Consider the following 15,765-nt stretch of genomic DNA (forward strand, 5'->3'; position numbering starts at 1 on the left):
CTGTGGAGAGGCTCCAGTGCCCCAGCAGAGGAAAAGTGTGAGCAGAGAGGAGCAGCAGAGAGGAGCTGTTGTGTCCTCACCACACTCATCCTCCTGCATTGTTCAGGGTAGGGGCAAGTGGAGGAGTTGGTATGAAGAAGTGAAGTTGAGCCTGTGGAAAGGGCTGGGGAAAGAGGGAGACAAAGGTATTGGCTTGGGTTTGTTTCTCACTATCTAAATCTACTTTAATAAATGAGCCCACCAGACTGTGTCATCTCAAACTGCCTCCTAAAGCAAGACCACCACAGCAAACTGCCTAAGTCCTGAATGTCCACTACAGTGATCAGTGGACTCATCATGACTGGGCAGGTCCTCAGAAACACCTCAGCACTATCACTGTTCTCCCTACTGCTCATCTGGAAAAGGTCTTCTTCTGGAGCATTTAGAGAAGGAAATATTCCTAGGAGAGAAGCAGCTCCTGCCACTTTCTTATCTGAGGTACCTTCCTATTCACAACATCTACACAATCAGTAGGAAAGAAATTATTAATAAATAAAGTCACAATGCAACAAGGTAGACCATAGAATCATGGAATGGTTTGGGTTGGAAGAAACCTATCAAAGCCTATCCAGTTCCACCCTCTGCCATGGGCAGGAACACCTCCCAATGGATCAGGGGTTCCAAGCCCCATCCAACCTGGCCTAGAACCCCTCCAGGGATGGGGCAGTCACCACTGCTCTGGGCAACCTGGGCCAGGGCCTCACCACCCTCACAGGAAAACATTTCTTCAACCTCCTTCAGCCCTAATTCTGAAGATAAAAAATAGATAAATAGATAGATAAAATATAATATTAGCGATATTATATATATTTATATTATATGCTCATATAAGAAGATAGATAGATAGATAGATAGATAGATAGATAGATAGATAGATAAGCAAGCAAGCCTTAATTTTGAAGACAATAAATAAAGCGCAACTAGGAAAAGTAACCTCCTGCTCTCAGGTCTTTCCAAGTACTTCCCCACAGCCCTGCACACAGAGGACAGGAGACTGAGTCTGAGCCTCTTCCTGCTTGGCTGAAGGACACAGGCACTGCAACTCTGAGCATCTGAAAAAAGGGATTCTGGCAAAGAATGTGGAACACAAAGCCCCACGCTTTCAAACAAGCAATCAGATTCCTTCAGGCATGTTTGAAACCGCCAGACTTTGATAGCCCAGTTTTCAAAAATATCCTTTTGGGGGAATCAAAGTCTCCGTAGATGAATCCTGGGAAAGCTGCACAATCACAGACACAAAGACCAGGCTGTAGTTCCTTAGGAAAACCGATTTCAACTTCCAGACTGCTGGGTAGTTACCAGGGCAGCCTGCTTTGCAAAGAAGTGAACAATCCAATATCCGCATCTGTGCCAGACTGGGAAATGTTAGCAAAAAGCTTCAAAGCAGCACTGACCATGGGAAGCTCATGGGCCAAAGGGATGAACTTCTGCTTTGCCTTTGGTCAGTGACACTTTCACGCATAACATCCACTCTCTCACACACCCACTACACCCACAAAAGAACCTGAAAGAGGAGGACTGTCCTGTCCAATAAAGGCAAGATTCTCCCTCAGTTCAAACCACCCCACAGGTCTGTTTTTGCCCCTCACAGCCTCACCCGGCACTCGATAGTGCTCGGCAGGCTGTTACTAAGCTATGCAGGATCGCGTTTTTCAAAAGGCACCTGACCTTTTGAGGCATATTTTATCAAAACATGTTAAACCCGAGCTCATTTTTGCCTGTTCAAGATGCAGCTGCCAAGAGGAAAACAAAGCTTCGCAAAGACTGAGTGCGCGTGAGGAAGCTCTGGATGATTCATCATCTCTGCTCAAAGTGCACAAAAAGCTCCAGCAAGAATTTATTTACCAATGTGTAAACCTGCTGGGAAAAGGGAACAAGTTTCTTCAACACAGGTGCAATTTTTGGTAGAAGAGCTTCCTCCCTGCAAACTAAAGGACTTGAGCACAGCAGTAACACAAAAAAATACCATTGGCTGCAAAAGGAAATATGGCACTCTTTAAAAATTGTCATATGTACTATGGAAGTTACAGACCACAACAAGACAGAAAAGACACATATGAACAAAAACTATGTCCCACCTATCCAAATGTAGTATCCTTCATTAATACTAATTACACAATAATTACCAGAGGCAAAATATGCACTCTCTACCTAAATCTGTCAGCTCAATTAATTAAAAAGATGATTATAGAATTATTAAACTATAAAATGTAGTCACTTTCAAATTGTCAGGGCATTTAATTGGGTTTTATACAAGAAATAAAATTATGCTTCGGTCCTTTTAATGAGATTTGCATTTTTCAAACAACATTTTGTTCTGATTTGTTTAAGTAATTAAAATTAAGGAACATAAAGTTAGAAGTATTTACAATATTCTATTAGAAAAATCTGTGAAGAAGTATAAGAATAAATACAGAGACAGGCTAAACTAACCCCATATGAAAAATAGTATCAGGTTCTTTTTTAGAATTTCGTTATTTTTAATTAGTATTACTGTTTTTAAATACTTAAAAATGGATTTATCTAGAAAACACCACAGCAAATAAACTTAGAGGCTCCAGGAGGAGAGAAGGCTGTGGAGAGACCTTAGAGCAGCTTCAAGGACTGAAAGGAGCTCCAGGAGAGCTAGGGAGGGGCTCTTGATCAGAGAGCGCAGGGACAGGACGAGCGGGAACAGTTTTCAGCTGAAAAAGGGGAGATTGAGATGAGATCTGAGGAAGAAATGTTTTGCTGTGAGGGTGGGGAGGCCCTGGCCCAGGGTGCCCAGAGCAGTGGTGGCTGCCCCATCCCTGGAGGGGTTCCAGGCCAGGTTGGATGGGGCTTGGAGCAACCTGATCCAGTGGGAGGTGTCCCTGCCCATGGCAGGGGGTGGGACTGGGTGGGCTTTGAGGTCCCTTCCAACCCAAACCATTCAGTGAGTCTATGATTCTATGCATCAGTAGATACTGCTGTTGTGCTTCATTCCAGCATGGAAAGAACCACTTCTTGGATCTGGATCCACACCCATTAACCTATCGGTGTGTCTGGGCAGGCTGCTAACGAAGGTCCATTTACTGAAAATGATCACGGAAAGTCTGGGGAGCCGAGAAATGAATAGGATCACCTGTGGAACAGCCCCTGTGCAGTTATACATTTCAGCCACTGATGGCAGATCCTACTGGCAGTGGTGCAGAGCTCTCCGTCACTGAACGTACCATTATGCAGGGACATAATTTTTAAGATACATGACAATTCACAGCAAACATCTGGCACTACAGCTTTGCTTTGTGGACGGAGTGGTTTTAAGTGATAGCAGAACTATGACCTTGATTTCAGAAGTTCGTTAAAAACATTGCTGCTATCTACATTAGGCTTTCTCCTGTGCTCAAGGAAAAACAATCTCCCTCTGGTTTAAACCTGTTTGGATTTCTACATCACAGGCACATCTAAGGCCAATGAAAAATGTCAGCAGCAAAGGAAAACTTTCTTTAGAATTTACTCCTGGTATCGACGTTACCGAGCTGCTCTCTCCAACCACGACATGGTTTTGGTATTTTGTATTTAAAGCCCTGCAGAATGTTTCAAATATTGACCCCTGCATCTCCTTAGCCACTGCCAGTCGATGACTGACACCATGCCCAGTGAGCTACCCTGGTCTGCCACTGCAGACTGCGGACACGCTGGGACCTGAACAGAAGCTGCCCCATCCTAGCACGCAGGGACTGCTTCCTGCCCCTCACAGCATGACTGAGGCTCAAGAACACACAGCTTTAACTGCGAGCAGTTCCAGAGAACTCTCACCGTGTTGGTAATGGTACCTACAGCTTAGTGAAAGTTAAAAAGCATGCAGAATTGACAAGGACATTCTTAATTGTGAGTATCTCAGCTGAAAACCATCTGTGCCCTTCACAAGTCTGCGACACATCAGTAACCCTTGTACTGGGCAAGTCATTCAGATCCTACAACACTGTGTTCAGTACACCATTTGTCCCATTCTGATGCGGCCCCAGCTTCAGCTCTGGGTGCATTTCTGGGCACCACAGGATAAAAAGGATATCAAGCTCCCAGTGTCCAGAGGAGGGCATGGAGTTGGTGAAGGGTTTGGAGGGGAAGCCATACGAGGAGCGGCCGAAGTCACTTGGTCTGTTCAGCCTGGAGAAGAGGAGACTGAGGGGAGACCTCATTGTGTTCTGCAGCTTCCTCACAAGGGGAGGAGGAGGAGCAGATGCTGAGCTCTTCTCTCTGGTGACCAATGACAGGACCCGAAGGAATAGCAGGAAGATGTGTCAGGGTAGGGTTAGGCAGGAAGGACATTAGGAAAAGGTTCTTCCCTCAAGAAGAACCACCAAAGGGTGGTGATTCACTGGAGCAGCTCCCCAGGGAAGTAGTCATGGCACCAAGCCTGACAATATTCCAGAAGCATTTGGTCAATACCCTCAGCCTCACGGTGCAAATGTCGGGTTTGTCCCGTGCAGGGCCAGGAGTTGGACTCGATGATCCTCGTGGGTCACTTCCAACTCAGAACATTCTATATGATTCTATGATTAGAAGCAGCAAAGCAATTGAACTGCTTTGCACTACTTGCAAATACAGTGAGTGAATGCATTAGAGAGATCTAGAAACTAAGTTGTTGCTATGAAGCAGTTAGTTATGAAATTTAATAATCAATTTGTTAGCACCTGATGGGAAACTCTGATCTGCAGGCAGCCTCCCAAGCTGCTTGTGTGCAGCAGCAGCTATTTCCAAGGGAATTAATTACTGATGATTTGCAAAGGTAAGAATAATATTTTCCAACAAATGTAGCCTGTGCACTAGGAGGTTAAGCAAACACCGCCAAAATGTCAACAGAGTCCTTGGCTTTGGTGTTCTCCCATTTCAAATGTAAGGAAATAGTTAACCAGAAATTATGCACAGGGAATACTTTCAAATCTACCCATGAAGCAGAATGTCACACCATCTGGGGCACTTCTCAAGTGGTTTGAAAAGTTCACACTGTTTGGAATTACACAGGAATTCAACAGAAAATGCCTCACCATATCCCCAAAGCCCCACAAGCAACTGCGGGCCCATGTCACGGCCAGCAAAGACGGCAGAGAGTTGGGACTTCTCTTCCATAAGGAAGCAAAGTCACAGCCCACCAAACTTTTCCATCCTGTAACTCTGAAGACCCATGTTTGCTCTCTCGAAGTTAGCAAATGGCGCTTCTTCCTGTGAGGGAATGCCTGTATCCCTGGGGCAAACCACCACCACACAGCCCAGGCTCGTGGCTCTCCAGAAAAGGGGGGGTTAAATCACCTCCGAAATCCCTCTCAGTTCTACAGGCAGCACGGGTGAGACACTGAGCGATGAGAAAAACCCCGAGTCAGGCAGCAGCAGGGAATCTCGGAACAGCGTAGGATCTAACACCGATCCAGCCAGATCTACTTGTGTGATGAAAATAAACAAACAAAAAAAAGGCACTACTTTACTCCGTGAATTTTTGAAATGAATGCTGAATGTCTGTCTTCCCTTTTTTCTAAAAATAGTGACTGAAAAGTCAGCAAAAATGCCCTCTATTGCCACCACCAGCTGACAGAATTGTGGATCTGTGTCATTTCAAGGCTTCATTTTAAGGCAAGCCACTAACACGGGACTTAGAGCCCTGATGGGTGACCTCCTGCTAGAAGCAAGGAAAAGTCTCTCAAATTCATCCGACTGGATTTCTTTGCAGGATTTGACACTGTTGATCAGCAAATACTTCTGCCCCACTTCCAAGAGATTAATGGCAGCAGACTGAAGCTGTTCTGCTGCTTCCTTCGTACCAAATACATGGAATTACGATGAGCAGCTGCCCCTATGTACTCATAACACATCATCTGCATGCTGCCATACAGGTCAGCTATCTCTCAGTCTTTACTCCCTGCCTCCATAAAATCTACCAAATACGATTGCCTAAATGTTTGGAGAAGGAATAGAGGTCTCAACCGATTTAGAACTAAACAGAAAACAACCATTAATCCTGGTTTTCCCTTTATTAGCATTTCTCACATATCCAGTGGGGCAAAATCCAACCAAAAAACCCACCAAAGAAACCCATCACCTTACGCCTCCAGAAATCAATAAGTTGTCTTCCTTTGGAGAAAAATGCTGTGCTTTTAGCTCTGGGGGACAGAAGCGTTTGGGCCTTACTCTTCCTCTTAATGAGGCACAGAAGCAATTTCAACAATAGTGAAAATTTTGAAGTTGCACGTCTGAACAGAAATTCAGACTCAATATTAAATAAACATTTAAACATGTAATGATTTTAAACATTTGACATTAACAGTTTAAACATCTGTAATGTTGCCCTCAAACTGACCTCAGCAAAATCTGCATTGCCCAAAGCACCATCCCTCAAAAACAATCCAAGCTGGGATTTCTCCTTCCACTTTAGTATGGGTTTCACAAAGGCTGCATACAAAAGAAGAAAAGCAGGCAGGAGGTGGAATTACTTGGCGTGATCTGACTCCCACAACCTGGCTAATTTATACATGACACTTATGGTCTGCGAGACCAGAAATCAGAGAAATTAGGAACTTCTAAATCTGCATTTTCTTATCTGATATCACTACAACAGTAAATCCCTTTCTTTTGGTAACAAATCATTGCTTAAAAATGAAGGTCAAGATTAGTACTAGTACTTGCTTTTTAACGTATAACTACAAGGCAAGAGGGAGAAGGAGAAAGAATTATAATTCAGAAGCATGTGGTGGGTTTCTTCCTTCTGTTAGGTTCATACAGGGACTCTCTCACCTTTTAGGGCACACTATGGATATTAACAATGGGCATCAGTGCTGCTCTTCCCTCACCTCAGTGTCTCCTCACGGCCACACTGCAAAACCAACTCAGTTTAAGAAATCACATTTTCCTTTGTTGAGTGTTGCCTCTTTGCCAGTTCTATATCCCTGGGAACTCAAAATACCTACATATGGATGGATATTGGAAGTCCTGGGGCCAGATTGGAGTAGAAAAAGGATCAGATCGGGCTCTGCAACTTAGTTTCTAGATCCAGTCAACCTTCCATGGTCTCCATTCTGTATCCTCTTCCTTTTCTCAAGCCCTGGCACAATAACAGGAGCACCGTGTTCCATTCCTTGTCTTACTTTGCAAGATATTTTGTCTTAAATCTCCCAGACGCTTCAGAGAGAACAGCAATGAAACCACCCACAATTGGGTAATTTTCACCCGGTAGCTCACCGAAGGATATTTGCTGCCTGAAAGTGGGCACACTCATCTTTTTCCAAATCCCAATAGCAAATCATTATTTACACACATACACCCGGAGTTACAGATAAGCATAAGCCAGCTGTAAATAACACTCACTTCTGCAATAACCATGGAATGATTTGTTGTTTCTGCCCATATTTCTAAATATACAAATTTCATTTGTACACAGTGAGTACTCCTCACAAAACCAAAAGCTACAACTCCTAAGGAAGGCCAATTTACTATTTCTATTACATATTTGTGTTATTTCCCATTAAAAACAGATAACACCTTGGAAAACATTTCTGGCACCATGGTTGATCACTCAAACAATAAAACATGTCATGCACATTGAACACATCTCTTGCCAACACCCATCCCTTCGTCTGTTTTCCTAGAGATGCAGAGAGCTCTAATAGAGCCCAGAAAGGCCCTCGCAGCTACATCTGCCATTCAGGCATGAGAGATTCCATGTTGTGATAAAAATTAATGTACTTCGATATCCTCTGGGATCACGCAGTTTTGGGGTTCTTAGATGAAGACCTACGTGGTAAGTGCATGGCCTGTCTAACGTCAGCAGTGAGGCTTCAACAGCCAAGAATTCAACAGAAGACTCTTCCTTCGTGGGTTTCTATTAACTACCACGGAAAGCCTTGAACTAAATATACTAAATACATTTTAATCTACATGCAATTAAATACCAACTCTTGCCTTCTATTTCAGAATTTTTGGAAGTCAACCTTAACTGAACACATGGATCGTCTTAAAACCCATTAAGTGACATTGCTGTAAGACCCTTGTTTTATTGGCAAGAGAATACATTTTAGTCAGGCATATCAAGTCATACATGTTTCAATTCTTCGATGCTCCAAACAGTCAGTGCGTATTGTGGAAAGTTTTAGGAAGAGAGGGCCCCAAGTCTTACTGAGCCATCTTAGACCAGGCTTAGACTTGGGCATGGACCCCTGGCTCAGAATGGGAAGGAGAACAGCCAGTGTGCCAAGCACAAAGTCTGTGGGTAGTTGTCAGGGCTTCTGACAAGTGGCAAAGTCACAAATCTTAGACAGCACAGCTGGACTCAACATTGTGTAACAAACACCGAACAAAACCTTTCTCTTAGTAATATGTAAAACCACGTTTCTGCAGATGCAACTGTATGTAAAGTTATGATTAACTGTCAATTCTATCTCTATTTGAACATGGGCTTTCACCTTAACAAAATGAAACGTCCTAAGGCAGGAGATGTTTCCACAAGAAAGGAAATGGCATGAAAGGTGATCTGGCAAAAAACATCAGAAAGGGTTAAACTTGAGAGATTATTATTTTAAAAACTACTAGAAATAGGTTTGGGATCCACACAACATGACAGATCTTCCCACAACGGTGTGATTGTGCATGTAGGCTTAAAAACAGAAGAAAGAAGACCAAAAAAAAGAAAAATTCTGTATGCAGAAAGCCAGTTCCCAAGCTTTAATAAGGCCCAGAATCACCACAAAGAGAAAACAAGTTTCCCCCTAATATCATATGCATGTTTGAGATGCAGTCAGCCTTTGATCTCAGTGAAACTACAGGTAGGTGCTGTCTGCAACAGCAGCTCCTGAACTCCGCACCTTTCAGTACTTAATTCAGTGCGGTTATTGTTCGATATCTCAAACTGTACAGCGTTGTCCAGAAGTTTGTGCCTCAGTGGCACTGTCAGAATGCCAGCTGTGTTTCAAGCTGTACACAAACTCAACTGTTACTAGTTCCAATTCACAAGTAGCATTGCTATAAATGTCAAGGCGCTAGATTTGTACAGTGTTAGAAAACATGTTCAACATGCATAGTTGTTACAGTCGTCTCCAGCAGAGCTACATCTACTATAGAACCATTAAGCATTACGAATAATTCATTTAAATCATATATTCCTTTTTTTCTTCTGGATCTTTTAAGATATGTAGACAACTTGCTAAACAGATCCCATTTTTACATATACATGAATAGACTTTCGTGTATGCAACTTCTATAATTTAATTGTGGTTAAATTGGAATTAAAAACCAACTTCACACGCATGCAATATGTCAGTTAGAATATATGAAAACGCAGAAAAATGGTATTCTGGAGCGAACGTTTAGCAGGCTCTGAAATCTTAATTGCACCCACAAGGTTTCGGAGTGCTCCTGCTTGCAGCATGAAAAATGAATGCCCTCCCAGAGTCTGAGGCTGCTGCTAAGGAGGCCGGCTGAAAACATGGCCCTCTCCATGTTGGGTCTGGTGAGGGAAATAGGAGAGACTCAAGTTCCAAATGGAGAATCATAATTCATAGCTGCTTTCTTTTCCAGGTTTCTACACACAGCATAAGTGAATAAACTGTTAGCATATGTCAATTTTTACCACCAAAAAAGTCCTTTTTTTAAAGAGCAGGAGAGTAACTGCAGTGAAAATCTGCATATGGGAGTCCCGCAAAACTTTGAATTGCTGCTACCAATTCAGAACATTCTACATAGCAGCTATTGGCAAACACTGGTTTATATCTTTGAAGTAATTCAAGAATTTTCAGGATAATTTTATTCTTTTTCCCTCAGACACTGAGAACATTAAGCTGGTGTCTTACTGTCTAGCTGAAGATAACTTTAATTCACAGCAAGCGGCAGTACGCACCACTCAGAACTGAAGACACACATAAACTTTAATCTCTGACTTTACTGCAAACTTCTGCCCATTAACTCTTTCGACCATAGAATCACAGAATGGGTTGGGTTTGAAGGGACCTCAAAGCCCATCCAGCTCCATCCCCTGCCATGGGCAGGGACACCTCCCACTGGATCAGGGGCTCCAAGCCCCATCCAACCTGGCCTTGAACCCCTCCAGGGATGGGGCAGCCACCACTTCTCTGGGCACCCTGGGCCAGGGCCTCCCCACCCTCACAGGAAAACGTTTCTTCCCAACATCTAATCTAAATCTCCCTCTCGATCATGGCAGTGTTCTTTTGCTGAGGATCCCACAAATGCCATGATTACAAACACTGACAACAGGCAGGTGCCTTGGAAATTTTAGAAAGGAAGTATTAGTGCTGTCTCCCACTTCAAGAAAGCAGGGTTTAGTCAGATATCTGATGATTAAACTGGGAAAGAGGTTCCAAAGCATCACTTCCACAAATCCAGACTCCCGCACAAATACCAAATCCAACAGACCCTGAACTCCCAAATACCAGAGCTGACTACATTTAAACGCTCTGCTGCACTCCTGCTGCCAGGAGGACAGTCGCTTTGTCTAGGAAGTGGATTAATACCAACCGTAATTCCTCACACTGTGCCCACTTAACGATGATGAGATTCAGTTCAGTGTTTTTCAGTTCCAAAAGCCTAATATGAAGGATTGGTAGCTCTGCCTCTTCCAACTGCACAAAAATCAGCTCATGCCAAATCCATCTTAGCCCAGAATGCTTTTATAAACAGATCATTTATTTGATTTCCATAATAGAGACATTCATCAAATGCTTGCACTGGAGACTAGCAGCAGGGGAAGACTAGATACGGATAAAAGAAGTAACAATAAACACTGAGGTGTGCTGAGATCGCTTTTCCTACTCTCATCCTAAGCCTAGAACATGGAAGGAAGGTGGAGGTCAGTCACTCCTGGTGGAAATACTCAGTGGGGAATGCATCTTCAGACAACAAGTCAGGGATATTAAAAGAAAGCCAGGAATACAAAAAGTCAGCCAGAAATTACAGTGAAAATCCTTCAGTCCTATCTCTTACCAAGCTAGGCTTCCATTTTATGTATCAGTCCCATTGTGTTCTCATCGTGTGACAATGAAACCGGAGGCAGACCAGGCATTCAACAGCAACACTGCTTCTTTTTGCCTGCCCCCACAGACGGCTTTGGGAGATCCAACCCAGCAATCGGGTTCAGCTCATTTTGCCCACAGAATCTTTGTAACAATGACAGCCAGAAAAAATGGAGAGAACTGCTCTGCTTGTAAGGAAAGTTGATATTTTGCTGTGATCACAGAACTGCAGGATCTAAAATAATCCGCACAACCCTTCTCCCCCAGAGCTTTATTTGAAACTGCAGGGATTAAAAACTGTCTCAGAAACAGCTGTATCGACTCAAGAGCACAGATAATGCAAACAAAAAATTACTTTTTTTCTGTGAGGATGAAGGATTTTCTAGAATATATTTACAGGAATATGGCATAACTTACCAGTGTTTATATACACTGAGCCCAAACTTTATCTGTGGGGAAGGCTGCAACACCTAACAAATTCAAACAGGAATAACATACTCCTATCAAATCTCTTTGCAGCGTGATAACTTGCCGATGAATCATCTGATTTCCACTTTCAAACAAGGAAGCCTTCTTAGCTCTTAAGCACTACTTCAGTTTATGTTAAATGTTTCTTCCCAGAGTAACTCTTTCCTCTCGTTTATTATTTATGTTTTTCTCAATTCTCCCTCTGTTGCATCATTTGTTTTCTGTGTGCAACCAGCCCCTGTTCAATTCCCGCTGAGCAAAGGATGACATCTCTTCATTCTTCATGTCGTTTCCAGAAGCTCTCAGATCCTCAAGCACATTCAAGAAGGCATTTTTTTCCTCTACAAGTTATATCATCAAGACAGGAGACTTACAATCTCAGCAATCTTCCCTCTGCACTTCTCCCTGCAATCTCACTGCCACCACCTTCCCCAGCTGCAAGAGGTTCTGGTGTTTTAAGTCAATGAAACTTAGGGAGTCTTTTTTCTGGAGTAGTTCCATTTTCATTTTCTCATCCAGGAAGTGATCTGTGAAAGTGTTCAAGTGTTCTTGAAGACTCCTTTCCAACAGCTATCAACCAAGGAAGAACAGGCTCCCAGGTTGCAACATGACTGTGAGTACACCTTTCTATCTGCTGAAAACAAATAGTCCCTAGAGTCACAGATGTCCTAGAAGAGCAGAATTTCAGAATACCAGCAAATCTATTCTCTGCTTTATAAATGTTTGGTTATTAGGTCAGGCGTCACCAAGAGCAATGGGTTCTGTAGAACACCAAAGTGTCCCAGAAAGCAATAGAAAACTGGAGAAATTAAACAGAAAATACTCATAGAATGACTTGAGTTAGAAGGGACATCCAAGGATCTCAAGTCCGACCCCTGTCCCTGCACAGGACAACCCCAACATTCACACCATGTTTCTGAGGGCCTTGGCCATATGCTTCTGCAATATTGTCAGGCTCAGTACTGTGACTGCTTCCCTGGGGAGCTGTCCCAGTGCTCCGCCACCCTATGGGGGAAGAACCTTTCCCTAGTGTCCCCCTTAACCCTCCCCTGGCACATCTTCCTGCCATTCCCTGTGGACCGCGATAAGGTCTCCCCTCAGCCTCCACCTCTCCAGGCTCAATAGGCCCAGTGACTTCAGCCACTCCTCACACGGCTTCTCCTCTAAACCCTTCAACAACTCTGTGCCCTCCTCTGGACACTCTCCTGCAGCTTCAGATCCTTTTTAGCCTGCGGCACCCAGAACTGTACCCCGTGCTCAAGGTGGGGGCTGCACCAGTGCAGAGCAGAGTGGGACAATCCCCTCCCTCGACCGGCTGGCGATGCTGTGCTCGATGCCCTCTAGGATATACACCCAGAAGTTTGAGATGTTCACCACTGAATACTAAGGGCCTCTTCAGATACTGTGGTGTCAGAAATAAAATGCAGGTCTTTATTAAAATGTGTGAGTTCATATAAAATTTCTCCTCCATACTTTAAATTTTTTGTAGTTTTTCCCCAGAAACCAAGATTGATGAACTCCGAACTGAAATGACAGTTTTATTTAGAAAAATACCCCAACACTTTATTTGCTTTTCCTACTACTTTATCATTAAGGAATTTGTAAGAAAGCAAGTTACACACACCACATATTTCCTGTGCTCATGAACAGGGCTCACAGTGACCTGATGGGAACCAGGGAGGGTTCATCACTCTGCCCTCTCCTACAGGTGCATGAAATCAGAGATACCAAAGCCTCTGAAGAAAGTTAGGCTACAGGCTTGCCAAGGCATAAAGAGCAAGACTAAGTCCATCGCTGAAGCCTGAAAGATTTCTTTCAATTCCTCCTAATGCAAAGGAATCACTGCTCTGACAAAAGCCTCTAGACACAACAGCAAGGCAAATAAACGAAGAGACGTAAGTAGTTACTGTGCATCAGGGCTGCAAACCCAACGGGCAAGCATTGTAGTAATAAGATGCTACTGCCATATAATTGCTTTTCTGACCATGTTCAGACATGGTTCAATCACAAAAAAATCAGAGTAGGTCTTCCAGCCCATTCTCCTGCCAGCGCAGATGACTGTAGGGTAACTCTTCTGTATCAGATAAAAGATCTGCTGCTACAGGCAGTGTGTGGGGTCTGGTTTCCATCCAGTCTCAGACTTTAAACAAAATATAACTGGAAATTCATTTTGGTAAACTCCCCCCAGGTCTCGCAACAGATACAGACTTAGGCTCTGCTGTAAGGCTTGTCCTGCCAGACCCAGATTCCACAGGACGATCTGGAGGTAAGGCAGAGGCTGTAATGCTGTCTATTGTTAATTTTTTTCCAAATAAAATGAGAGCGAAACACTAGTAAAACCTGTCCATCACTGACAACAGAGCTTAACAGACCTGTGCAGGGAAAACAATGTATGCCTACAAACATAAACCAGGTTTTACTGACTCTGTAATTTTACTGATTCTGTATCTTCACCAGTTCTGTAGGTTCTCATTTTCTAAGCTTTTTGGCAGAAATCAATGCAAGTCTGCTCACTTCTGAGCAGTCACAAACACAAACACTGAATGGATAACTGCCGTGACCACAATATGATCGGCAGCACACAAATCAAGAGCTGCATTTGGGAAAAAGGTGAGGTTAACTTCTCACTGCACCATTCAGTTTTGAAAGAGATGTAGCATATTAAAAGCATGAAGAAGCCAAATTAAAACAGTTGCTGTTCCTGTATTATGAAACTGAGGTAATATTAAAGCTCCAATGCTGCACGGATTTATCTTTCTACTTCAAGGAAGCTTTAATATATGAAGATGATATATGATAAGAAAATATTGTTATCAAAGGTTTGGGCAGTAAAGGAACTTGTGTTAGAAGTCAGTTTTGACAATTCTTTGAATCTAAAAGACTTATAAGCACTAAAATGTCATCTGTCTATCCATGTGAGATTTGGATTTGGCAGTATTTCAAAAGTGAAAAACCATTCCTCATTATGTATTTTCCCGACGATGATATATTTTCAAAGCTGTCTAAGAGGCCACATTCTCCCGAGAAGTGCAGCGAGATGCACATGTGGTACACACATATTTGCAGAGAAAAGCTAAGTTTGAACAGTCACAACAATCAATGGGTCAAACCGGATAAAAGCACTAAGTGTGGAATTCATTGTCAAGAGTTGGCACTTAAAGATTTCAAATCTTTTCTTCAATTTAGAGATTCATTGTTCGAGCTAAATTAAACAAACCATTGGGAAGCTAACCTGATTATCTCCCTATACATTTTTCTGTTGTTAAATAATGTCATTAGTCATTATTGCCCCCTTCCTCACTTTTTCTTTTTTTTTTTTTTTTCTAATTACTGACTATTCCAGATGCAGGACTGAAAAACAGAGCTGTCTGCCTCATAGGGATGTTTTTCTAAAGGTTTTAAAAACACAGAGAGAGAGAGAAGGATAGAAAAGAAAGCAAGGCAAGGAAAGCACTAATTGCTCATCCCTGAACTCTTCCAAACCACTGCAAAACTGATAAAAGTTGCCTGAGCTGTTTTCACGCAGTTCATCTTTGGCCTTTTTCAACAGCCACCAGGGTATCAGTGCCCTCTTTAAAGCTGGGGCTAGGATTGGAATAATAAGAGCTGTAATTATTTTCTTTGAGATGAAAATAAATGATCTTTAAATTAGATTAAAAAAAAATCCTGTGCAAAGATTATTCCTCACTGTGATTACTGCTCAGTCCAGCTACGGCGAATTCTGCCAGCAGTGCTGGGCTGAGAAAGACATTAAATAGCAAGAAATTATTACATGTAATCTTCAGAGTACTTACACATTCTTGGATTTGAATGCTTCAGCAAAGCGCTGCACACTCTGAAGAGAAGCAAGGTCCAAGGTCATCGCTTCTACCTTGGCTTTATGCTGGAAATAGAGAAAATAGAAAAACAGATAAATAACAGCCAGTTTAGTTCATGGTATCATGTTCCAGTAAATGTGTTACGAAACTTCTCTGATTCCCTTGTTTAACACGATAACCCCAAAGTGAACACAAATCACCGAACGGAACAGATGAGCACAAGAGTTAGTGCCAAAAGTAGCACTGCAGTTTTGTGGTTCTGCTAAAAACATACCCTGTGTAACACACGGCTTTGTGTAAGACACTGAATCGACACAGGTAGTGTTCAGGTTAATACCATCATTTTTTCCTTCTGTTTAACTGGTGAAACATGTAACTCATAAAATAAAAAGCAGAGTAAGCATTATTCATGGTATTTTTTACATACCATAGCAACAGAAAATAGTCAGTAAATACCCTATCTAAAC

At 42.7% G+C, this 15,765-nt stretch overlaps 1 protein-coding gene across 17 annotated transcripts in view; it reads right to left on the reverse strand.

Annotated features, from left to right (window-relative positions):
• The window catches only part of WWOX (WW domain containing oxidoreductase), a 547,784-nt gene that overhangs the window by 416,197 nt on the left and 115,822 nt on the right, over positions 1-15,765 (reverse strand). For all 17 annotated transcript variants that reach the window (XM_054078608.1, XM_009569956.2, XM_054078607.1 and 14 more), the window contains exon 6: positions 15,275-15,363. In XM_054078608.1, the coding sequence (XP_053934583.1) occupies positions 15,275-15,363 (89 nt within the window). The remainder of the gene's footprint in view (positions 1-15,274; positions 15,364-15,765) is intronic.

Source organism: Cuculus canorus, chromosome 13, assembly GCF_017976375.1.
Source record: "Cuculus canorus isolate bCucCan1 chromosome 13, bCucCan1.pri, whole genome shotgun sequence".
Taxonomy (NCBI): Eukaryota; Metazoa; Chordata; class Aves; order Cuculiformes; family Cuculidae; genus Cuculus; species Cuculus canorus.